Source organism: Dermacentor silvarum, chromosome 1 (genome assembly GCF_013339745.2).
Source record: "Dermacentor silvarum isolate Dsil-2018 chromosome 1, BIME_Dsil_1.4, whole genome shotgun sequence".
NCBI classification, from domain to species: domain Eukaryota; kingdom Metazoa; phylum Arthropoda; class Arachnida; order Ixodida; family Ixodidae; genus Dermacentor; species Dermacentor silvarum.
The window spans coordinates 76,242,673-76,268,797 of NC_051154.1; the positions used below are offsets into that span (position 1 = coordinate 76,242,673).

At 43.5% G+C, this 26,125-nt stretch overlaps 2 protein-coding genes across 3 annotated transcripts in view; one reads left to right on the forward strand and one right to left on the reverse strand.

Annotated features, from left to right (window-relative positions):
* Positions 1-672: 672 nt before the first annotated feature.
* On the reverse strand, positions 673-18,285 carry LOC119466518 (uncharacterized). Its single transcript, XM_037727040.2, has 3 exons — positions 17,966-18,285; positions 17,285-17,502; positions 673-4,060 (listed from the first exon to the last, which is right to left on the reverse strand). The coding sequence occupies exons 1-3, from the start codon at positions 18,086-18,088 to the stop codon at positions 2,707-2,709; spliced, it is 1,695 nt and encodes a 564-aa protein (XP_037582968.1). The 5' UTR covers positions 18,089-18,285; the 3' UTR covers positions 673-2,706.
* A 603-nt stretch (positions 18,286-18,888) lies between these two features.
* The window catches only part of LOC119466526 (protein spire homolog 1), a 200,882-nt gene continuing 193,645 nt past the window's right edge, over positions 18,889-26,125 (forward strand). For both annotated transcript variants that reach the window (XM_049669896.1, XM_037727052.2), the window contains exon 1: positions 18,889-19,151. In XM_049669896.1, coding sequence (XP_049525853.1) covers positions 18,893-19,151 — 259 coding nt within the window. In that variant the 5' untranslated portion in view covers positions 18,889-18,892. The remainder of the gene's footprint in view (positions 19,152-26,125) is intronic.

Here is a 26,125-nt window from a genome sequence, read left to right on the forward strand (position 1 = left end):
CTCAATAGTACTCTCTGTAGAAGTAACTCTTCGGCAGGTATTGGCGAAGTGTAATATCTGTCGGTGTAGAGGTGGTAGCCACTCCCCGGCGTAGCTTGCTGCACTTTCTGGAGCAGGTGCAGAACAATCCGGCAGGTGAAGGAGAGCTCGGGGCGGCTAAGACTGTCAGTTGTTGTGCTGCCGTAATAGGGCTCAATTGCCGAAACGTACCCCGTTTGACAGTCGTCAAGTGCGTAAACACGCATGCCCCATTTCGTTGGCTTTTGCGGATTATAGCATTTGAATGAGACACGGCCCTTGAATCCAACAATGCTCTTATCAACGCAAATTTTGGGGCCGGCTCTGAAATTCTGTCGACATTTCGCGACGATGTGATGCACAACGTCCCCGATCTTGCTTCCACGAGTTGCCGGCCGACCTGAAGAGGCATCATGGCATGGGGCAACGTGTAACATCCAAAAGATTTGCAGAAATCTTTTTCGGCAGAAAACGTGCGGAAAGAAAGGCATCTTGTTTACAATATCTTGGCTAGAATACTCCTTCAGTTCTGGTTTCGGATTCAAGGCCATGTTTATAATTACTCCAAGAAAAACTCTGAATTCTGTCAAGGTCATGTCTTCCCAGTCCTTTCAAATTGAATCCTTTGGAAGCTCACCGGCACTCGAAATCTTTTCACGTGCATAGCCGTTTGTTTCGCACACAATATTGTCCATCAGCTTGTCTGTACAAAACAGCCGAAAATAATCCAGCTCACAGTTGAGATTGTAAGCGCTTACCTGTGATCCTGCGTTCGTGACAGTGAATGGAAACTGAGTGAAATCAGGCACACTATCCGCATACCCCTTCCAGTCCACAGCACGTGGTCGCGCATTGTTCCCTTGTGTGTCAACAGAGGTGCTGTCTCCACCACCGCCGTCGTTTTCGTCACTCGCTTTTGTCGAACCACTGTCATCACTATCTGATGGAGGCACGTAATTCTCTTCCTCACTGAAGTCATCATTGCTTTCACTAACCGTAAAACGCGCCACCTAAACGCACCACCGTAAAATGCACGCAGTGAAAAAGTGGTCATGCTTCTCAGCGAACCGTGCAAACATGCGGTTCCGTGCGCAAGTGAGAACGCTCTGGAACATTGTGCTGCACCCTAGTGCAAAAAGAAGTAAACTTCAACAAACAAAGTTTACTTATCCCTCAAGAGATGGCGCATCATGTATACAAAGAATACGCACGAATTGCAGTGAGAAAAACCGCGAAATTTAACCTCCAAACACCCTTGTCGGGTGGTGCCCAACAGCGGACCGCTACGGCCATGTTGCGTTGCCCTGCCCGACAACGGAGGCCCTGCCCAACAACGGACCGCAAAGGGTTAACGCTACAGCAAATAATCGTTCTTGCATTTCGCCCCAGCAAAGTGTCGCGTGCCACGGTCACATATCGAACCTGCGCCCTCGCGCTCAGCAGCGGCATGACAAACACTTCAAGAGGCGCAAGCATAGCTTGCACACCTGATGAACAACCTCTTCATGATGTTGCTGGGAACTGCTTTTGCAATGCCAGCTGTTCAAAAGTGATTCCTGCTTTGTCGCATCAGTCCATGTATTTGGCGCATGTAGGGGAAACTTTAGAAGAATCCTTGCAGGTAGGAGAAAAAAGCTATTGAGGTACAACATGCAGGAAGTGAGAAAACTAGCGGGCACTGGGACAGCAGATGATGCTGTTCTTGATGTATGCTAAGAGTATGCAAAGATATGCTGAAGCTTTGTTTTGCTCTGTGGCAACATCCTGCACCTGCTTCCTTTTTCAATACAAGCAGCAGAGTGCGCCAGTCAAGTCACGAAAATGGCGACACTCCATTGGGCTTTCTTCTCCAAAGGTGTATTTATACCCTTTCGTCTGGACGGGAGGCTACAGTACCGCTTACACACTAAGAAAGAGTCCTAGTCGCACCTACGTGCCTGACAGAAATGTTTATCTTGTACTGAGATATAGGAATAAGATTTTTTCACGCGTTCAAATACACAAGAATCACGCCTCGTGCATAAAGCTCCTATGTGCCCTCAACTGACTCTCCCCCCTTTTTTTTCCTAATCAAAAGTAACTGTTAAAACTATCGATCACTGAAAAGTAAAGTGGAAGGTCACTGCTGCCTCCCATTTTTGTGCATGTAAAATTTTGCAAGTCCTTTCACAGAGCGAAAGTAGTAGTTTGTAAAAACCCATGTGGTCACCATCAATAATCTACATAATTGAACAATGGTCAATATACTTCGCGGGCGTTTGGCAGCCTACTGGAATCTATTGGCTACGTCTGTGTATCACAGTAGGCAATGGAGGCAGCAGAGGTTTGTGGTGTGCACCTAGAATCGCCAGTGCTTGACGTAGACGACTAGTGCTTTAAATGCGTTTGGCAAAGCAAAGTGCGACAATGCAAAATGGCATTCACACAGCGTGGATATAGGAGGTGGGGCCTTAGGAGTCTGGTCGACGTTATGTGGAATTATTTCCCCTTAACCAGCTCAACCACGAACGCGCGACAGACCTCGGCCTCTATATGCCCTAAAGGCTAAGGAAATGTTTGTTCAAGCCACTGCTTGGCTTTGCCTTACAACCGAACTCCTCCCAGAAGGAATATACCGCTTCGTGCCTACGAGACACCGAAGGACAAGATTAGCGTGACAGTTAGCTGAATGCAATATAAATTATTAAATTAAATCAGCCCACTAGTCTGAGTCTGCATGTTGTTGCAGTCTTTAAAACCCTCCCCATCTGGTATTTTCAGGCAAGGCCATGGGCGGAGAAATTGATGGGCCTCTATCTGAGATTCTGCATCTTTTTTCTGTGTAAAACTTGGCTCTACCACAAAATCATCTAAACTAAAATCAATGTGATCCCACGGTGTTTGCGTCTGAATATCTACACTTTCAAAATCACAAAACAAGAACCCAGACGTCTGTGTTTCCATATGCAAGACATCTGTGCTCTCAAAGACATCTGTGCTCTCATCTTCATTAGTTTGCGTCTCAGTGTGCGAAGAAGATGGAAAATCTGTTTGAGCTGCAGTTTGTTGCATGTTTTCAATGAGAAGGCTATCAAAGTGATTGTCTGTCTGTGTCTCAGATGACAGGATGTGACTGACATCCTGCAAACTGTCCTCCAAGCCATTAGTCACCTCTGACTCGCAGATTGGAGCTAAAACAGGCAACATAGCTGGTTTTTGTGAAATTATGTTTAAACGTTGCTCAAGTGGGACATCTGGGAGCCCCATTTGAGCAAAGTTTTGCCTTGGTCCATCCAAAAACAGGGAGCGGGAAGGCGAATAGGAACTACATAGGTCTTTCAGAAATGCATCAGACTCAAGTGTTTGCGTAGCAGAAGAACTTCTGGGGAAAAGGTCCATCCACTCCTTGGTGGGAGCTGCACAACCATTGAAGAGAATCTGATCAAGGTCACTCCACAGTTCATTTGTGGCGATTTCCTTGTCCAACTTGTCAGGCTCTGGCCTCAAAATAGGATGCTTCACACGTGCCTTTTGGGCCCTGCCTACAGCGCTTTCAATTGTCTGTGTGTGGATGCTGCAGCCATGATGTGTTTTCCTGCTCACCCCTTTGGACCGCAAGGGCTGCACGCTCCTAAGCTGGACGTCAGGTTCACAGGTCTGTGTCTGCACAGTCGTCTTCATCGTTCTGGAGCGCTTGCATGCCTTGGGTGGAAGATTTACAAGCTCTGATGCATCTCTCCTAGAACCTTCACTGCTGCAAGCTTGAATACACGAATCCTTAGTGCGCCTACATCTGCACGACACAGTGGTTTGGGAACTTTGATGCACTTTTCCTACAGATAAGCACCCAGCATTGGCGTCTAGTCCACAAGAAGGCAGGTCACTTGGAGGATTTGCCTTGGGAACAATGCTTCGCCATTGTGAAGGCACTTTTGCAGTGTTTGGCACAAGATTGTCCTTTGAACCAGCACTCTTCTCCTTTGGGCCCTGGATGACTACAATTACTTGGGTGGCCACAGGCAGGATAATTGTTTGCAATGGCTGGTTCTGGGCTGGCTTCTGCCTGAAATATAAAAATTTACATTGGTAACCAGATAACCAACAGTAAACACTAAACGTCAAGCTAAATCTATCTAATCCTTTCAATGGGCGTTGATAGACGCTGAAGTAAAATCCAGCACTACATTACACAACATTTCAACAAAATGTGTCATTGTGGACAAATGTGGAGAGACGAAGGTCTTAAGATGTAAGCCAGCTTAAGGCATGCATTTAACTTTTGCACTGACTGATTTGTTCACTCATACAAATGGAAACAACTTATCGATCAAATGAAGGGCCTCAAAAACAGAACAGTGCTTACATTTTCGAGAACTCTGCTTCAACTTGTGTTTAATGACATTTTTGGTGTAAAAGGTAAGTTTACACAAAACATGTAATTAAAGGCAGAAAAATGACCTCAAGATAAGGTTTTTATTAGCCAACAATAACTACTTCTTACTACAATTAACTCTTCTCACATCCTTCTCTGGGGAGTACTGGCATGTTATAAATGTTTGCTGTAACTCATTCAAGTTATATTCATAATAAAAACTGTGTAGTATGAAGCTTCATTTAGTTACTGGCATAATTACTGGTGGAAGACAGGATGGGCACTGATCATTTCTTTCTACAGTGTGTCTGTTTCTAATGATGTCAATAGGTCAGACCAGTCAAACCAACTAGCTGAGATTTCTGCCTTAAATAGCAACAATATTTTGTTAACAGCACCTAGGCAGAAGGAAGCTTAAGCATTTTTTGTAGACATATAGCAGCTAGAATTCCTAATATAAATCGCTTTCTAATGCCAGAGTAAGGCTCAAAACCTAGTGAACAGCTTGTGCAGTATAAAAGAGGGTGTCTCAACTTAAAAAAAAAAAAAAAAAAAAAAAAAAAACAGATTCAGGCTTGTAGTTCATGGGATACTGGTGCCAAAACAAATACAAGTGTTGTGCAATGTTTTTGACAAGAAAATTGTGTTTACCATACAAATGATACCTATATCCATTTCAATGAATCTGCTTAACAATGACATTCTTCATTCTCAAGACAATATTCATAAATATCATAATGCTGCAAAGCCTACAAGTCAAAAAAAAAAAAAAAAATCCACACCTTCAACGGCCAAACACTGTTACAAAATGGCTTTTGCAACCTTGCATGCCCACAATTCACAATGGTTGACTGCTCCATCTCCCTCTAGGCTGAAGCCACCATCAAACCAACCAAGAAAACATCTTCGCTGCTCATTTGGGAACTTGTAGAGCAACCTTTCAGGCTCAATTACCGTATTTCTCACATCTGTCGCGTTACTTCCTTTTTTTTTTCCTGTCTCCTGCCTGCACCTTTAATGCAAGTTGCAGAAAAATATTTAAAATAGCGGCCCCGTGGCAAAGATTCCATGCTTCTCTTGCAAAGTCCTAACAGTGATGGCCATTAAGACTTAGATATTTACAATAACTGAAAACCTTCACATACCTTCAACCTGACCCTATAACCTCCAAGCCCGAGCTGTGCCTATCCTGCCAGTTTTTAACTACATTGCCAAGGACGAACCTTACTTGTCCATGGTGCACATTTTTTGTCATAGATAAGCAGTCATGAGCGCCAGCTTGTTCCACCAGTAACTGTTGGCTTTGAGCACTCATGCATATCATTGTTTGCTTTACATTCAGATTCAGATTTTATTCCAAAAAAGTAGTTGCAACATCAATAATATACAGACAAGGGTCCCAAAGTGAAAGAACTGTAGTGGGACCCTTGGTAAATAATATGTTGATGGTGGTATCTATACACAGCAAATGAACGCTATTATCAAACAACATCGACAGATTAAATACATTAGATAATTCAATTCAATCAAGCAAAGACAAAAGAACATGGTAAGAAAGAAACCCGAGAACAAGCATGGATGAAAACATGGATGAAACATAAGTGACATGTGAGAGAGAAGTTTGGGAACTTGCAGAGCAACCTTTCAGGCTCAATTACCGTATTTCTCACATCTGTCACGTTACTTCCTTTTTTTTTTCCTGCCTCCTGCCTGCACCTTTAATGCAAGTCGCAGAAAAATATTTAAAATAGCGGCCCCGTGGCAAAGATACAATGCCAGGATCGTAGTACAGTTATCGCAGGAAATGACACTCAAGTAACTTTTTAAAGATTTCAAGAGAAGAGCACGATTTAATAGTTGATGGTAATTCATTCCAAAGAGAAATTGCTGCGAATGAAGATGTTTTTTTGCCGTAATTGATATGAACCATGGGTAACAAGAAATTGTTATTAGCCGCAAATCTGGTTACATTTTTAATTCTGCAAAAGGTCAACTGCAATGAACGGAAACATAAGGTTATTATGAAGCAACTTGTGGAGTAAGACAACTATGTTAAACTGGAACAAATTATTAACAGGCAAGATACTGCACAAGCGAAGTAACACAGAGGCATTAGATTGCATAGTACTAGAAGTGATAATGCGTATTGACTGATTTTGGATGTGTTGAATTGATGATAAGTGACAAGCGTACGTGTTGCCCCATGAAACAATACTGTAATTAATGTGACCTATGAATGAAAGCAAAATACAACGCTAGCAGAGCCTCACAAGAGAAAAAAGGACGAGCTTTGATTAATGCACGGATACCAAATGTAAGGTTAGAGTCAAGATGTATGCCAAGAAAAGTAACATCGGTGCAAGTGGGAATTGAATGAATTCTGAGCTTTAGTTGAGGAATAAAGGTTAAGGACCTCTGAGCACTTTTAAACAAGATATATTTAGTTTTTAGGGGATTAAGAACTAAGTACTAATTGTTACTACACCATTTCATAATGTTACTCAATGCAATTTAACTTTGAAGTAAGAGCAGTAATATATTTATCAGATGAAGATATGGTTGTGTCATCTGCGTATAAAACGCAATGATCATAGTTGGAGGAACTAAGAGAATCCGGAAGATCATTAATATATAGAACGAAATGCCAAGGACCTAGAACTGAGCCCTGTGGTACACCCTGGTTAATACATTTTGTTACAGAAAAAGTATTTGCTACATGTACTGTGTATTGCCGGTCAAGAAAGCAATTTTGCAAGAATGCTAGCACCAGGACCGGTTATACCATTATACCTTAAGACTCAAGTTTATTAAACAGGACCCGATGCTTAACCATGTCAAACGCTTTAGTAAAGTCTAAAAAAAAAGATCGGACTAAGTTTCCCGAATCGATACATTTTTTTATGTAGTCAGTTAGAGACAGCACAGCTAGATTAGTGGAACTTCCAGGGAGGAAACCAGATTGGTTGTTTTATAGCAACTTAAACTTTGGTAAGTAGTCATAAAGACGGTTAACAAATAAGTTCTCAATAAGTTTACTAAGGCAGGAAAGAACTGCAATTGGTCGGTAATTAGTAACTGTTTGTCGCCTTTTTTAAAAACAAGAATAATCTTAGCGTTTTTTAAAAATGAAGGGAATGAGCCATGTTTAAAGATTAGGTTGATAATATTACAGAGTGTGTCGGAAACTAAATGTGCCACCAGTTTTAAATGCCTTACACAAATTTTATCTAAGCCAGGCCCTGTATTTTTAAGATTAGCAATCGTGGAAAACACTTCATTTGGTGTAGCTGGTAAGAGGAAGAATGATTGCGACGTACGGTTTAAAGTACTATACAATGGCGCATCGATGTTGTTATTAGTATAAACAGAAGAAAAATAGTCCGGGAAAGCATCAGCAATTTCATTGGGCTCAGAAAGAGTGAGACTATTGTCATTTATTTTGGTTATAGAGGCATCAACAGATGACTTGTTAAGAAAAGAGTTCAGTAGCTGCCACTGTTTTTTGGGATTATTCTTTTTCTGCTCGAATTTATTTTCGTAGTACTTTTTTTTTTCGCCTGTTTAAGTAAAACGTTCAATAAATTACAGTACCTCTTATATCGTTTAGCCAGTCGAGTATTAAAGGGCTGACGTTTAGTTTTTTTTTGTACTTATTTTCCACCTTCCTCAGACTTTCTAAAAGACCATCCATCATCCATGGGTTCTGCGGATATTAATATTTTTTCCCACATTTTACAGTCGAAACGGCCAACAAGAATAAGGAGCAAAATTTATTTAGTGCTTCTTCGGGATCAAACGTGGTATTAATGGGCGACCAATCAGTTTTACTGATGGCTTCAACAAAGGTATCTGCACTAGATATAGGAGTATAGTAGCTAGTACTGTCCTCATGCATTTCCTTGTTGGAAAATTGAAAGAAAAATTGGAAAATGATTGGTTATATCAGTATCAGGTTATATCAGCGGTACACTCATTGGTCACGTTTTATCTAACATATCACCATCGCCTTTTCGCGGGGTTGTATCAACAACCCCGCGAAAAGGCGATGGTGATATGTTAGATAAAACGTGACCAATGAGTGTACCGCTCTCACAAGAGGCTAATCTAGTTGGACAGTGAATGAGTGATTGAAAACCATATCCAGTAAAACAGTCAGTGTAAATTGTGCACAAAGTGGAATCAGTATCAAGTAAATTAATATTAACATCACCTACAATCAGTATATCCTTATTTTCAAAACTTAGCTTTGACAACACGACGTCAAGACAAAGCAGGAAATCGTAAAGGGAAGATGACGGTGAGTGATAAATGCAACCAAGAATCAAGTTCTTGTTATTGTGATTAAGGAATGACCGGTCGACCTCTATCCACACTGACTTGCAATGATTCAAATTAACTGCCAAATAAAATTTGCGCGTGTAGGTGACATCTTGTGAAATAAAAATCGCGGCACCACCATGACCCTGACAATACTCTGCTTGATAAGATGGAAAACCACTCAGATTGTTGTCGGCGTCAGAAAGCCAAGTGTCCGATATGCAGATGAAAGTGAAGGCACGCTGAAGTGAGGCGATGAAGTTATTAATTGCATCTATGTTCTTACGAAGACTACGAGCATTGAAGTGAAGGAGCAATCATTTTTTTACGGTAAGACAAGATTTTATGTCAACGGGGGAGTTGCTAGCAAGGCCATGAAAAAAGAAAGGGGGAAAAGCAAGAAAAAGAAAGAAAAAATTTACAATGCATCACGTGAAGATTCAAAGGTCAAATTCAGTGATAATGCGATAGACCCTGCTGTCATCAGTTTTGCATGCTTTTATCTGGCAGTTCTCTGTCCGTAAGTACTTCCACTTATTTTCCTTTTTGAGTGCCAGCGCCTTCGAGAACACCTTGTTTTCAATGGTCAAGTGGTCGTTCACATAGATTGACATGTTAGTGCCACCAGTGAAACCAATGTGGTCAGTGCGAAGCCTAGCCCTTCGCGCCTTCCTGATGAACTCATTTTTGTTATTGCGTGAGCAGAAGCGAGCAATGATGCTTTTTTCATTTGATCTAGAGGCAACACGGTGAGCCGTGTCGATATCAGTGGTTAATATAGGGAGTTCGATATCATCGCCTATGCGCTTCAGAATGGCTCCTCAATCTTCACCCTGCGATGTAGGGATTCCCTCAATTTCCACATTATTCATTCTCGAATACTGCTCTAGATCAGCCACTATTTTTTCTAGTGCTTCATTACATGACAGGAGTGCCCTGTTTGAGGTTACTAGTTCTTCCTGTTTCAGTTTAATCGTGTCGAGTTCTTTGCTCATGAACTGAACACTTTCGCAAAGCGAAACATGTTTACCTAGTCCTAAGTTTTCCAACTTGATGTTAATCCGTGCCACCAAATCATTGATCAGCGTGTCCAACTTATCATTCAGCAATGCCTCAAGAGATGTAATTTTGTTCGCCAATTGCGCTGTAGTAGGCATAGCGGAATATACACACTACAAACAGTAAAACAAGACGTTTGGGCAGCAGTTGTGGCAGAATAAACCTTAAATGGTGTACAGAAGTAATCAACCAACCTGGTGACAAGAAATTGTGTTAGAAGGGGGACATGCCACTGCAACTGCTGCTGCCAAATTGAGTCAGTGCCATTGATGCGTCCTTATATGGTCCTAGTTGAAGTCACGTGCAGTCCGCGCATACGCAGCAGGCAGTACAGGGCGCAGACACTTGAATGCACTCTCAATGAGTGCAAGCGCACGTGGAAATTATATCCCACGGTGGCCACAGACGACGCAGGAACCAAGGACGAGCAGGAACCTAGGCAACTGATCAGCCTGGTGACAAGAAGAAATTGTCTTAGAAGGGGGACATGCCACCGCAACTGCTGCTGCCAAATTGAGTCAGTGCCATTGATGCGTCCTTATATGGTCCTCATTGAAGTCACGTGCAGTCCGCGCAGACGCAGCAGGCAGTACAGGGCGCAGACGCTTGAATGCACTCGCAATGAGTGCAAGCGCATGTGGACGACACAGGAACCAAGGCAACTGATCAACCTGGTGACAAGAAGAAATTGTCTTAGAAGGGGGTCATGCCGCCGCAACTGCTGCTGCCAAATTGGCTTGCTGGCTTTGCTGTCCAAATAATATTATTGCAACATTTACATACTTTGAGCAAAACCCTCCTTCGATATCTTATTCAATGCTTTGGTTGATTACAAGAGACAAACCAAACAATTATTACTTTGTTTTTTTACGAGGACATTACGTGTGAAAAAAAAAACGGCAGAGTAAAAAAAAAAAAAAAAAAAAATTGGAAATTTCATGCACTTTTCCAGGGAAGAATTTGGGAGTTGATGGCTAATGCACTGGTGACAACCTTTTGCCTAAACATACTTTATTTATCCGCTTTGCAAAATGTCATGAAATTCTGTGCAAATGCTATCAGACACTTTTGAAGCACTATGCAGTGATTGCATAGCAAAGTGTTTGATAGCACGAAATAGATGAACACATGTGCCATCTATTTGTCATTATATCTGGTGGCCTTAGGCCTCTTTGTTCTTGCAGGGTTTTCTTGGCTGCATCTTTTCACCTCCACAGCTTACGATGGGTTGGGCCCTATTGTCTAAGTCTCATGACCTCAATTTCTTGCACTCGTTAGGCTGGATCCTCTCAATTGTGATAACCTGTGACTGCATTCCAGGCCCTTACCACCATTTGCTGTTTTTTTTTTTTTTTTCCTTTACAGTAAAAGGTGTTAGGATCTTGCCAAGCCCACTCAGATCTACACTGTCTGTCTGGTTTCATAATATGTGATTTCAACATACATGGGTCATTCTCCACATCCAATGCACAAACCAGAAACTCAAACCTCTCAGATTTCTTTTTAAAGTTGTTTAGTAGGTGCTAAGAAATGCAAACCCAACATATTTAGTACAAAAACAATTTTTGTCTGCCTAAGTGGCATTTCAATCCTACTCTTTAAGCAAAACATCATGCACAAGAAAAAAAAAATGAAGCTGAATTCAGAGAAAGCAGAAACTGCACCTCAATGCTATCCTTTGAAGGACTGTGTTACTGTGCACTCTCCTTGCAGGCCGCAACATTATTTTTGACATAATTATAATGCGGTCAAAAGGGCAAATTTGGAAATTTTGAAACGTTATAAAAACTTTGAATTTATCTACAGTTGTTTTATTAACTATCCTTGGTAATGTTATGTCCAAATAATTCGCTAAAATACTTTGGCATAAGACAACCATGAAATGTGGGAGAAAAATTACCATGAAGTGGCATAAATTACATTTGCAACTTATTTTCAGATGTAAATTTTGCATAGAGGTGGTCCACCTCAAAATATGCAAAGTTGTGTATTTCTTAGAAGGACACTTGGAAATTTGTTTCAAGAAGATTAATTCCGGTAATTTTTGTTTAAGGGAAAGAAAAATTTTTGAAGTGTGGTCTCTACTCCATACCGCACTGTTGACTAGCAGTGCATCTACACTGCAATACACACTTTTTTCATGTCGAGAAAGTTTACATAATGGCGGTGTTTTCTGCAGAAGAGTGTTGCAAAACTGCTTGAGATTTCCGCACCTCCATTTATTTAGCCAGCTCAAGGTTCTGTGTCGATGAATACTCAGCAGAGTTCACTTAGCAGAGTAAAGGTGGAGTGAACAAACCAACCAACACAAAAGATGAGCTTGACTGCTCAAGACAGAGCCCAATAAAGATGTATGTGCGAAAATAGTCTTCTGAAAAAGCATTGTAGAACATTTTATAACCTGGGGCGCGATCTTGTACGCGTTCCAAAATGGAACGGAGGCGTTCCGTTCCATCGAGCCGCACACGATTGGTCAATTTGAACGTCGCGGTTGAAATTGACCAATCGTGTGCGGCTCGATGGAACGGAACGCCTCCGTTCCATTTTGGAACGCGTACAAGATCGCGCCCCTGGTCACTCTGTGAGGTCTAGTCTAGTCAGTCTAAAAACAGCTGGTCTAAATTCATATCTTCGTACCAAGAATGGGTCAAACGCTCCTCGCATTGAGAAGTGTGTGTTTGTATATTACTGCGTCAATTGTAATCTATGCCTTACTGTAGTCCAAAATGTGACGGTGTCATCGCTCAGCTCATAAAATGTGCATGTGCTCTGTGTACACCTGCAGCTTAATGTCAACTGTTGACTAAGCAATTTTACAACTGTCCAGCAGTGAACAATCTGACACTGGGGACACTGACCATTCCTCCTAAAGAAGAGTTGGTAACCGCTATGTGGGGCTCAGATGAGCTAACATGGAAGATCATAATGCCTCCATCATTCCTCAAGAAGTTTCAGAAAGCTGCCATGAAACTAATTCTCATAACTACGTAAGACACACAAAAGCAAAGGCCATACATGGTGGAAAGCAGTGTCAGGAAAGAGGCTTCATTATGCTCCCAGATGAAAGACAATTGTAATGTTGGCTAAATCACCAAAGGATTTGTCATATCCTAACACAAGTCTATATGGAGCTATGCCGTTATTAGAAATGCTTATTGTCATGACCCCACACATGCAAGTTTAGTTGTAGCAATGGTCACAGCAAACATTCAGGACAACGCTCTAAATTATATTCTGTAAATGGGTGCGAGTTATGGAACAGCCACTCATTTTAAGAACCAGTTTCAACAGCCCAAAGTGCAATACAATGAGTCCAGAACAATGAACAGTTTTTTTTCTTTTTCTTTTTTTCGGCTACAGGGTAGGGCAAATATGCTTACGTTGTTAGTTATCTTGTAAAGCTCCAAGAAACACTATATATTATTCTCAGCCACCATACCATGGCCAATTGAAGCATAAATGAATTTGTGCACATACTTACTGGCAAACTGAATAATTTGTTTGTTGTTTATTGAGAATGATGAAGTCAAAGCATTCAGTGAAAAAAAGAGCGTGAAGATGTTGTGAAAGTGCCCGGAATCTTAGTTGTTAAACATGTGGAAGCAAATAAAATCTTGAATATTCTCTATACACGGCCCAATTTGCAAGCACAGTGAGAATGGCTGTTATTTTCAGAACTTACTTGCATGACATACTGCTTTTCAGGAGTGCTATTAATATGAATAAACACACACTGAAGATTTAAACCAGCAACAACGCTTCCAACACTTTCGTGGGACACTCCCCTTCACTTTCTCATCAAACACAGGCTGTGAAGGGAAGGTTTAATTGCCCAACCTCTATTTAGCCTCATCAGTCATTACCTACAAAAAACCCTATATCTACAATAATGCTGCAGGTTTCTTGAGCATTGATACTGCAAACTCCAACCACCGTGAAATCCAATGTCTATAAAACACAACATGCTAAGTGAGCGAGTGCCTCAGGTTGAACACTGCAATAAACAATCTACATGAAAAACGTGCTGCCAGAGGGGACAAAAGAAGAAAAACACAGACATGTTTTGTCTGCCTGTTGTCCCACCTGATAGCTCTGTTTTTTCCCCCTAATCATGAAACAATGAATCCTTTCAGTAAATCCTCTCTAACAACGCTTCTCTGCATACCACATTTTTGTGTTAGGTGAAAGATAATGCAACAACACCGATAACAAATAATGAGCCTCAAGAAGTCCTATGAAAATCAGAAGTAATATTTTTTTATGACAGTCCAGAATTGGCAAAAATCTTTCTTCTTATGGTTTTTAAACATTCACTGCCTAATTATGAAAAGAAAAAGAAGAGAAAAAAAAGAATGACGGGCAATAGCAAATTTTTGCAAACTGACTAAATTATGATGGATAATGCCAAGAAAAAGCCTAAAGTTGAAAACGTTATTCTACAGTACCTTAAAGGGTCTGACAAACGGTCAGAACATGTTGCGAGACATTGGTAGAGATGAAAAGACCATAATTTATAGTGATAGAATCGAGTGTGCTTTTTACTATTGAAGTAGAAATCATGATTTTAAATTGGCACAGAAAGCCGCAAGAACCGATAAGTGGCCCGAACTGGCGCTGAAAGCTTTGGTACTTTGGATGCAGTATATCAAATTACTGTACATAAATTAGTTGTTAATAAGTGCGGCATAGTTATTGTTTAAAATTGCAGTACTTATACGTCTTTTGCACTTCATTCTATGCACACTATGAAGTAAAAAATGTGCATGCTAATGAATGGCGCTGCCTTCGTGGTAACAAGTGGAGCGGCAGAGCTGTTCAATGCATGGCGGTGCACATGAGCACTGTTGCACATGTGCGAGTTAGTACCCCGAGTTCTGTGGCGTCTATGAGATGCAAAAGGCCATCGACAAATTGTGCCATGCATGGGTGCCAGCACTGCAATAATAGCACTAGTGGCATATAGTTTTTGTTATTTGGACGGAGCCGTCGCTGGGCCGTAGATTTGGACACCACCTTTATTATTGCAAAAATAATTCGCTGCAGAAAACATGAACTGCACAAACATTGGCTTGATAAACAAAATATTACTTCCTTTCAGCTAGGGCTGCACTTGTCTGCTTCACACCAATGCTGGTGTATAATTGCTATCGTGCTGACCTATCACTCTTTTCTGCATGTTTCTTGAGCACGACTACATCTTCAATGCAGATGCCAAAATTATGCTGAAAAAGGCCCAGTTTTGCATTGTAGCTTAAGAAGTTTGATTTTCAATTTCCTTGCTTGTCTCATGCCCCTGCTAATTACATTCAATTTTATTCAGCTTGGAAGCTTCTCCAAGTGACACACAATATGTGTGAAATTGTGAAAAATAGTATTATTCACTCTATTCAGTTTCTAAGATGAAAAAATGAGCAACTCAATAAATAGAGCTTTTTCACCTTGTCTCTGTTCATTTTTCATGGGTAGAAAAATTTAACTTCACTTTATTATGTGAATAAATCTTGGCACCTAATTTTAAAGGTTCACTGAAAACAACAAATAGTAGGGAACCCTCTCCGAATGTTGTTATCTGCACCCCTAAATGTGTTGTCTTCTTTCCTTCATGACTTGTCTCTACTCCTACACATGCTGCAATAAGCAAAGCCCAATACTGCCAGGCTCTGTTATGATCGGCTTGGAACTCTGCATCTCAGTTCTGGGAAACCAAACCCGCGCACGTTGCCGTGTCGGGGCAATTATCTACATCCCCAAGAGGCGGTTGTGATCTTCCTGGAAACTGTACCTCTCAAATGTGGGAAACAAGCCCGAGCGCCTTTCCCGTGACGAGATAATCCCCTTCATCCCCGGGATAGCGTCACACCTCTACGACCTGAGCAGAAGAAAAAGGCGAGCTATCAAGAAAGAGGACCCGAGGGAGAGGAGGTCGTCAACCTGACCACCCGACAGAGGACTGACACTTCCACAAGTTCCCCGAAGGAGACATCGGCTACCACGAGGGGTTATTTAAGGCCGTCCTGGCCCCCCCGTGTTAATCAGAACCGCTCGAGACTCGGATAGAGTCAAAACCATGTACCAATGACGTGAATACAATCTTTCTATTTTTCATCATCACGATGCCCGCCCTCATCGCCGTCTCCCAATTCCTGCGGTGACGACCCACCTCACCCGGTCGAGATTATATCAGCTCACACATGGGGATTCTTTCAGATAACCACACTTCCATTTTGCATGTGTCGCAGTTCCGCATTCTTCGTCATTAATTTTGTCTCATAAGTAGACTCGCGCACAACTTCTACAATTCACTGATGATCATCTATAAATATGATTCAGCATTTTCAGTTTTTATTGCCATGCTAAAATTTGTATTTCGATGAATAATATTTCGCATTGGGCTTACAGCTTTTTTTTTTTTGTTGTTTTATCTGATTCACTAATTCTGTTGATGGTGAAACGTGTTGTATGACTGTACATCCCCACTGCAGTTGCCATCCAATACACCGAATAATAAAGCTTTCAAGGTCATAGGAAGGGCCCAATGCCACAAGGCGATGCAACTAAGCAAATATTAGGACAGCGCATTTGATATTTGAGCGCAAATAGAATGACGCATTATGCGTAACATTATGCTGATCCAAGGAATACTAAAAAAAAAATGAAAAGGAATTTAAAACCCCGCGTTACCACCACCGAACCTGCCCAAGTTCATCGGCCACAGTATGAAGACTGCAATACAAGGACCCAGGCCTGGGTCCCCCAACCCCTCTGTCACAAAACAAGGATGAGCGCTCATCCTTGAATGTTTTGAGCTTGTGTCTGTCAACCACTTAGCGTCAAGTTACCATAGTTGGAAACTCATTCAGAAAGTGCCAAAATACCTATGACGAAGTGAGCTCATCATAAGACAAAAAGTGACATCACTCATGACAAGCTGAGGTCGTCAAAATCCCTTACAGAGATAAACTGGGAAATATGTGCAATCCAATTTATGATGTTCAGATCACACATGGTCGCATGGACAAGGGTGAGTGGCAATGCTAAAGCCTACATCAATCAGCAAGCAGGAATTTTGCAAGGAGGTTAGAATACTACATTCTGGGGTGAAGAAGGCAACCCCCGAGTGAAGTGCTTGCTCAGAGCATTAGGACATTAATTAGAAAATATTCTCTTCTCACGTCCTACACGTTTGGTTCACCATTCAAACAGTAAGTGTTCATGCTCCTTTGAATTACAGGTTCTCGGGTGTTATATTTGAACAGGGTAACAAATTTTGTTTATGACCTTGAAATAGAAGCAGGACGAAAAGGAGTGTTTTGTCTACCAACAGAGTCTCAGTTTAGGTCAGTTTCTAGGTGTGCAAAAGCACTTCCACAGCATGTGCCCTCCCACCTGGCACAGACTTGTTTTTCATAAAATATGCTTGCAATAGCTTCACCACTCTTCAAAGGCAACTATACTACCTACTACGGATGTTCTATTATTATTATTCCTACAACCACGCAGGCATTCAAGATCATATGACCAATATAAATGGACACTTACTTGCACGCATCGCCTCGCTTCCGTTCAAATGGCAGCGCGTGAGAGCGCCGCCTCGCATGTGTCAGCAGGGCCTCCCTGTTCTGGTAGCTCGCCCCGCACGAGCAAAGCCAAGAAGTTCCGCAAGTAGCCTCATGGTGCTTGGAGAGCCAGTCAGCTCCGAATTTTTTCCCACATTTGGAACACGAATACTTCTTCTCGGCGTGAACCTTGAAGAAGTGCTGCAAGGAACAAGGGGCAATAAATATTCGAGAAGACCCAAACGGTGACGTTTTGCAGACGCTCTGCATGCTAAGTTTCACAAGGGAGAGTTAAGAAACAACGTGACATTACACCATTCGCATAATAAACGATAGCATGGCTCGTTCTAACCATTGGTTGTCAAAAATTGACTCACCCATTAAAACACGAAATTTTCACGGGGGTTGTGCACCAGGCACACATATATGTTCAAGTTAAAAATCTAATGGCAATAAGGATACGAGTTATCTGCCCCATCATGGTAGGAACGACGAGTACGCCGACATTTCCACCAAATGTGTTGCAATGCACTTAACACACACACACACACACACACACACACACATACATACAGATGCTGCTTTGCTTGTACGCTCCGGGTGTTATGTACAAAATGTATCCGTAATGCGCACTAGTTGTGTAACGTCTTAAGGTCCATCATACCTGGTTAAGGAGCTTTTGAGATGAAAACAGCTTGGCCTGTCCATCCATCGAACAGCAACTGGCCACGGTGCACCGGAATCTTTTTGGTACGTTGGGAAGTTTGACTCCAGTTTTCTGCTTCATGTCTAGTTCGCGTTGATGATGCCGAACACGAATAAATTAAGCACACAAAGTTAAACAGCACTACAAAGCACCACTACGGATGGCCTGGCTACAGTGGAGTGTATAAGTAGACTCAGCAACTGCAGCAGTGGTGCGTACCGTTACGCACACTGATCGCAGGCCTGCCATTTTGTTTAGCCCTGTAAACGAGCCTTGTAGAGCCCTGCGCCCGCTTGCGCCATCTAGCACTTTAAAAGCACAACGTGGTTTTTTAGTTCTTCTTTTATCCATCAGATGGCGAAACTGTCGGACTTTACATAAGCAACCTGAATAAAACCATTACAGTACAGTGTACTAGAATATTGGTACACATATAATTACAGGGTATAACTGAAGACTAAATTAGTTTATTTCACTTCATACAGACACACTAAAGCAAAAAAAAAAGAACTTGCAGTTATAGAGTAGTTGTAACAAATTCAAAATTTATCGAAACTGAAACTGCGACTCAGTGCTGACGCCGGGTAAGTGATCATCGTTGATTCCCTCGGTTTCATAAACATTATATGGGCGAATTGCGCTGACTCTGTTATCATTCTAGCGGGATAGAGCGTTCTGAAGGGTTGCGGCGGCGTTTATTTTGTGGGGGCACCTGCCAAGCGCCAGGGAACAGCGCGGCAAAACTCGCGTAGGACCTCAAACCGCGTGCCCGCGTCACCCGCGCTCCGAAAGCGCGATTGTCGCACCCCTGGCGGTGGAAGCGCTTCTCACTGCTGCAGCGCGCTCCCCTCAGCGGCCCGGCGCGGCATTCATTCAGAACGAAATATGGCGTCGGAGGATGCGAACGCGCCGAAGTGTGATCTCGAAGGCGATGGCTGTGTCCGTTTGTCTTCGATCCTTCAAGCCTTCGGTGCGCCCATCCGCGAGGAGCAGGCCTGGGCCGTGTGCTACCAGACTTCTAAGTGCATGTGCAAAGAGTGGACGGCGGACAACCGCGGATGTTATTGCCTGACAGACACCAGTCAGCTGAGGATCCACAAGGATGGGAGCGTACACAGCTCCACGGTGCGCGAACTGGGTCCGGGTAAGCGCTAGCCTACGTCATTATTTACATAGAGCTTTACTATCTTGCTATTTCGGCCCCCCTGCGCGTTCTCCTAATGACCAGCCTCACTGACACCGCCTGCAGCCTTTTTCTGGCATTCTAGATATCGATCTTGTCAAACGAAAGAGAAGGGCGAGTCGTGCCCTATGTAAATCGAAATCACGATGTGGTTTGTCGGTGTTTTGGGGGACCTACTGATGGTCGTGACACACAGGGGTATTCGCCATGCTTACACCTGTGTTTCCATCTTTTCGACGGTAAATTTAACAGTTGTTCGATAGCGTTTACTGTGTAAGCACTGTATGTGCGGCACGCCTACCTGAAGATGCGGGAGCGCATCTCTCTTGAAATATGCGCTCTGTAATGTTGGAAGAGACATCTTTTCGTGAGCATTATCTGGGGCATATCTAGTCTAGATGACATTTATCGTCATCATAATGTCACGGCTGCACCGAGTTCGTGCGCCAGTCTTGCTTTCGCGAAAGTAGTTCGTTTGCGCATACCAGCGCCCACAGAATGCGGAGGAGGCACTCTGATCCCACGCTCAGCATGGCTCCTCTTCGTTTTCTGGTCATAGTCACCACAGGGACTTGCTGTCATGTATGTGGTGCACATAACTGATTTGTGCGTTCAACTCGTTAATACATTTGCTAGCAGCAGTGGCCGGCGACTGTGAAAACGCGCGCGAACTGTGCGCACATTTTATGTTTACTAAAATTATTTTCGTTTAGAAGCGTGTGTGTGTGTGTGTGTGTGGGGGGGGGGGGGGGGGGGGGGAGCTAATTGTGGTTTCTGTTTTCAGACATACATTTATCGATGAGCACGTATGCGCCTTGCAAAATTCCGTCGTGCTCCAATTAATGCCGGATAATACATTTTGATTGCACAATGCCGCGCTCATTAGCAATTTTGTGCAGTGTACTTATATTCTTTGGCTGTACTTTCGTCCCTCCGTTTATTTACGTACCGTCAGAATAAGTTGACACACGAACAATTCAAAATCAACTGTCATTGCGTTCCTGCGTTTGCCACATAATCAGGCTCAGATTCGGGAGTTCTGAAACTTGTGCATGTTTAGTACGATGTGCGGTGCGTAAACTAGTACGATGTGCAGCGACTGCACCTCGTACTCTGAATCAATCGCACGAAAGATGTGCTTTGATTAATATTTCCCGGTTCGGGTTTAAATTTACGCCGCGGGCACACGCGTGCATTTTGTTCCGCAGAACCATGTTTACATGCGACGTATTCTAAGCGAAAGTCGTGGATTCGCCTTCTGCACGAATCACTTTGTACAGTCAACCACGTGAGTTTACGGAACACGGGTTTTCAGAAAACGTTCAATTTCCGAGCAGCCTAGTCAGTAAATAAAACGAACGTCACAATGTTGTCCACCGGTAGGTGCTGTAAATGCGAATACTGCCTGCGTTGTGAGGCTGCGCAGATTCAGATTTTTCTCAGATCTCGTGTTCCGTAAAATTTTGTGGTTGACTGTACGTGTTCTAAGTTTATACATTATTTGCGATACCTCTCGCCTCTTCGACGTCAGTTCGTGCGTTATTAAGTTGTCGTGTGGCGATTTCGGTTTCCTTTTATCGAGGTTGAACCTCGCCGGCCAGGTCGCCTGCAGGTATTCCATCTCATCAGCGTTGCTGTGCCATTAGGCCATAAAATTAGTGTTGAGAACTTTTTAAATATTTTTTTCTTGCAAAGGAGTGAGGGGGGGGGGGATACTTATTTATTCCGCCCAAAATGGGGCTGCGCGCAAACGGGCACACCACGACCTTCTATGCTGAAAACGCGTTTCCACTGCAGAACACATGGAGTTAGTTCACAAACCGTTTCATTGTCCGTTGACGCCAAGACCATGCCACGATCGCAGTGTTTCAAGTTGGGGGTATTCGCAACGACAGTATGTCTCGGGCGTGTTTTTCTTGGCGGTCTAGTCTCCAGCCTGATAGTGCGGATCACGGCCGCTTGTTGTGGCAGCGTGCGCGGCGGCGAGAGGCGTTGGCGCTGTCGTTGGTCGCGATTCGTGACCAAGGCGTAGCCGTTCAAGGCAACGCCGAGCCAGAGAGTAGCGTTCCCTCGAGAGCCGGCTGAGCGAGCGGCCATGCCTTCCGGGTTTAGCCGAACGCCGCGCGCGAAGGTCGGTCACGCGTCGATCGATTCCCGCGGTCTTCCGTATTCGGGCACGTTTTCGGGCGCTCACATATCGACGCCACCTTGGCCGCCGCTGGCAGACGAGCCACTGGGCCTGGTCGTGGTCGGTGGCCCAGTTTCGCTGCTGGCCTCTTGGCGCAATTCTCGAGTCGGGGGTTGTCACGTTCTCAATGAGACTCGACATCCAAGCTCCTCTCGTGGGGCTCAGCGTGTGAGGAAAAGTAGTAGCCGGTTATTTTCGTTTCATAAATAAGTTAGGAAGGAAGGAAATTGCTGCTGGACCACTAGCTTTTGGCTGCTGACACCTGAACGGCGGCCAATTGAGAGGGGGTAGGGGAGGACAGAAGGAATAGCAGGCATGACAGTTATAGCAGAAGGAAAGCTATGTACACACTTACATGTATTCACGTGATATTTCATCATTTCACCCCACAGTTCGCTTGCAGTGCCCCTTCACTGAGTGTTTGTTGCACCCCCCCCCCCCCCCCCCCCCACGCCGTCAATGTAATTGACGGCGTGGGGGGGGGGGGGGGGGAGTTTTTGGTTAGAACGATGAGGTAATGGACGAGAATAAAGTAGCATATATGTCGTCGTTTTTAGAGAAGTAACGTGGTGAATGTAAATAGGCTTGCGTTGAGCCCGTCGAGCTCAACGCAAGCCTATAGTCGAGCATTAAGAAATACCGCGTTCACACTATAATGTCGTAGTGACAGCAACGGGCGGCTGTCAGAAACGACTCAGTTGCGGCTTTGTGCCACAGTTGTGAGTAAAAACGCAACGTTTAGTACACTCGGCATTATCGGTAGTATCGTACGATAAATATCATAACGCCTCTCCGATTTGGCTGCGCCATTGTGAAACATTTTCTTCACATGCGGTGATGCACGCACGAGTTCACACTGGTGAGTGCATGCAACGCGACACTCCTCACGGGCCTTGCAAATTTAGAAATACTGTCACCGTCGAGCTATCGTTTGCTACGGGTGGTTAAGCCTGTTAAGCCTTTTCTTAAAGAAAGGCACACGTGCGAGGGCCACGTGGCGAGGGTCAATGAAGATTTTCGTAATCGCTGTATCGCAGTAGTGCTATACGCGGTGGCAACCACGTGGTGGCCCATAGGATGCAGCATTTCCTTCAGGAAATGCAGCCCACGATATGAATGAGTTCGAACAAAAGTAATTTAGCCGCGCCATCACCGTCATCATCAGCCTATCATTATGTCCACTGCAGGACGAAAGCTTCTCCCTGCGACCTCCAATTACCCCGGTCTTGCGCTAGCTGATTCCAATTTGCGTCTGCAAGTTTCCCGACTTCATCACCCCACCTTCTCTTGGTACCCATTCTGTAACTCTGATGGTCCACCGGTTATCCGCGCCATAAGCCGACAACATTCCAGGCTTCAGGCTTGTCCCCTCCTTGCGACGTTCTCCTTGTCCGTGTAAACCGCCTCCTTATGTGATCACAACGCGCGAGGCGTTTCGGTTCGTGAACCACTATATAAATTAACAAGCGCCGCGCCATGCTACAAAAATCTCGCGCGACGCCTGCACGACCAAAGTGGCGAGTTCAAGAGGACCGTCAACTCGTGCAGAGCTGGCTGCTCGCGCTTGTCGAATCGAGTAGTGTCGCACACTCTGGACTCGTAGTGACGAAAGCGCTGGCAAACCAGTCTCCCTGGCGATAAACGTGTTAGGAGGAAACACGAATGGTTCGGGGCCGGCTCGGCTTCCCCCCCTAATGGAAATTTTACCGCCACAACTCGGCTCTTAGAAGAAGTGTTGTTATGTGGGTATAGAGGCGCTATTGCTGTCTCAGCGGAGCGGCCGGATCTCGGCGGCGCGGCGTTCGGCGCCTACTCGTTTTCCCCGCCGCCCTACTATATGACTGCACCGCGCTCGGAGTGGAGGCCGGGCCGTCACCCCGAACGACGGCAACGCGGCCCCCTTTGGCGGAGTGCCTGTCCGATCTGCCCGTTAACTTCTTCGTCATGTTGAGCCTGTAGGGCCGAGGTTTGGCGAAGTGTCGGGCAGAGCCTCTCACCGCTTGTCGTTCCTCATCGCGCGATTTCCTTACGAGGCAGACTTTTTTTTTTTTTTGAGTTGGCGGGAAGAACGTGTTGCTTCGATGCGCAGAGCATCGAGGCACCAAAGTTGCCGTGACGTCGGGCGGGTCGCGCTCGCTTTGCCTTAACCTCACATTTCGCAAGCATCATTCGACATCAAATTAAATTGGAATATGTTCACCTTTATTTCTGTCCATTCGTACAAAAAAAGAAAAAAAAAAGTCAAATGTTATTTATTTCTAGGGGTGTGCGAATAATCCATCTTTCTAATAACGAATCGAATATAGTGTCCTATTCGATTGGGTCTTCGAATCGAAAGTCGTCGTTCGTAAATGCGGAATATTTTTCGAATAATTTTCGAATATTTCAAAACGTAAAGTGATATTCAAAATAATAATAATATTCAAAACGTAACATAGAAGTGGAGCAAAATTACAATAAATTGCATCCCCACGTGCATACTATAAGCATAAAACATGACAACTCACGTAGTGGAGCAGGCTATACGTCGCCAAGGGAGGCAAACTTTGCCGGATGTGCAGCAATAACTCGATCTCTCTGAAGTGCATACGAAGAAACTACTTGTTATCTCCTAATGCTCCGTTTGTGCTTGCTATAAACGATGCTTCATAACATGCAATCTAGTGACAAGGAACTAGGTAACGTTGTCAATATTGGGGTGTCAGCGTCGTTTTACATCAATTGTGAGAACGGCTGTTCATTATTCCAACATTATTCCATTAGTTTCAGGTACTATTCGATTCGTATTCAATTCACTCTCGAAATGTACTATTCTCACACCCCTAATTGTTTCAATTAAAGATAAATTAGTGTAATAATTAATTAGTTAGCTTTCATAATTATATACAAATGAAAACTTCGCTACAGCGTATCGGAAATGCTTTGCACAGAATACTGAATTAACGCTCGGCGTTAAGATGCCAACTTAATGCTTAGCTCAGGACAAACTCTATTTCCCTATTGAAATGCATGTAAAACGCAGAAATGCTTTTTGTCAGACAACCGCTTGACCGATTTGAATAAAATTTGTTCAGTTTGAGAGAGCAAAGAAAGAAGAAAAAAAGGAAGTGCAAAGTTTACAAATCCGTAACTCATCACCAAAGAAAGATATTGTAGTTCTGTAAACTATATCTGTTAGAGAATCCCAAGAGGACGAATGTGATATATCAGTTTACATCATAACTGAAAGTGTTACAATGCCTACGAGAGTTTTGCAAAACAGTGGTATATTTAGGAGCGGTGTATAATGCAATTTTGTCCGCTTTAATGTATTATTAGGTACAGCTTTACAGAATTGGAATTATTTTTATTGCTTATAGTTACAGAGTTTTGAATGTGAGCTTTTCGAAATTTTGCAATTTTAAATTATTTTTCTCAAAATATTTATGGCGTAAATTGACAATACACTTGCTGCAGTTACTAGATTGTAGCTTTTCCTTTCAACGCACATTATCAAAATCAGTGAAGTGGTGGCCGAGTAAAGCGATTTCTCCGTCCGTTGCCATGTATTTAGATAGAAAATACTGAGCGAAAGCTTAGGTTTTTCTGCTCTTAAATCAAAATTGGAGTTATCAAGCCCAGCGAAAAAAAAAAAAAAAAAAAAAGGTTGCGCAGAAACCATCGACGATGGTTGTCAGTGTAAGTGAATAGCGCCAACGAACGAACGTTTTCCTTGCCGAGTCCGAGCATCGACCAACCACGAAAATGGCCGAAAGAGCCAAAGATGTTCGTTTTAAAGTTCCACGTTGTTTCACCACCCTGTGTGCCGTGTCACTATAACGACACATGCTTACGTTTCCAGTTGTCAGCGTAACTGAACAGTTAAGGAATCCCTGCCGTCCGCGGAAAAAAATAAAAATAAAAAACGCCCGCTAAGTCCTCTCCTCCCTGTGCGCTGGCGTTTTCTTTCTTTTCTTTTTTTTTTTTTCTTTTTTTTTCCTGCGTTGGCGGCGGTGTTGAGTGATGCGTCTTTGAAAGTTTTAACGCGATGGTGTTAAGGGCCCCGTGTCGCTGAAAATCCGGCGTCGCTGTCGGCGTGGGCGCACAGGCGTCGGTGGCGGAGAAAATCATCCCGAACCCCCCCCCACCGCGCAAGCCCTCCGCGTGGCGCAAGGCGTTAGTGAACGAAATTGAATTTCTCAAGGTAAAATTCGTCAGAAAAATCGTAAAGTACGACTTAACCACAACCTATACAGACATGATAGCGTCGGATTGTAGTTTGAATGTACGAGAAAACATAATTCTGTTACACGGAAACTCAAACACAAACCCCATTTCCAACATTTCTGCCATATCACCAGCGGCGCGCAGAGGCGAAGGTGGAGAAAAAAGAAAGCTGCAGTTGGCCGGGAATCCTGACAAGCATTCAAGTATCTTTGAATGCTATCGCGTTCCACTCTCAAAGGCGAAGCTTAAGCATCCTCAAATTTTTTTGCAGGGCGATCGGGCTGAAATTAGCGTAGGCCAACTTATCAGATACACTGTAAAACGATCTGCTCGGACAAGGGCATAGAATGGCACGTAGCACGTCTTTCACGCATCCTTAGTTAGCGCGTTTTTTTTTTTTTTTTTTTTTTTTTTTTTTAATAGGGGGGGGGGGGTGATGTGGGGAAGTGTACACACGCACCCTTGTTGAGGGTGTAGGGGTGTCAATTTTGCTAATGTGTAGTGACACTAACTTAATGCAACGCTATTTCTGCTGACTTCT

Bases quoted from the DNA above. Each gene is read 5' to 3' on its own strand.
- LOC119466518 (XM_037727040.2), bottom strand. From the start codon at position 18,088: ATGAAGCAGAAAACTGGAGTCAAACTTCCCAACGTACCAAAAAGATTC. The intron at 17,503-17,965 runs GTATGATGGACC...TGTTCCTTGCAG, and splicing joins CTCAAAAGCTCCTTAACCAG to CACTTCTTCAAGGTTCACGC. The intron at 4,061-17,284 runs GTAAGTGTCCAT...TTTATATTTCAG, and splicing joins AAGCGAGGCGATGCGTGCAA to GCAGAAGCCAGCCCAGAACC.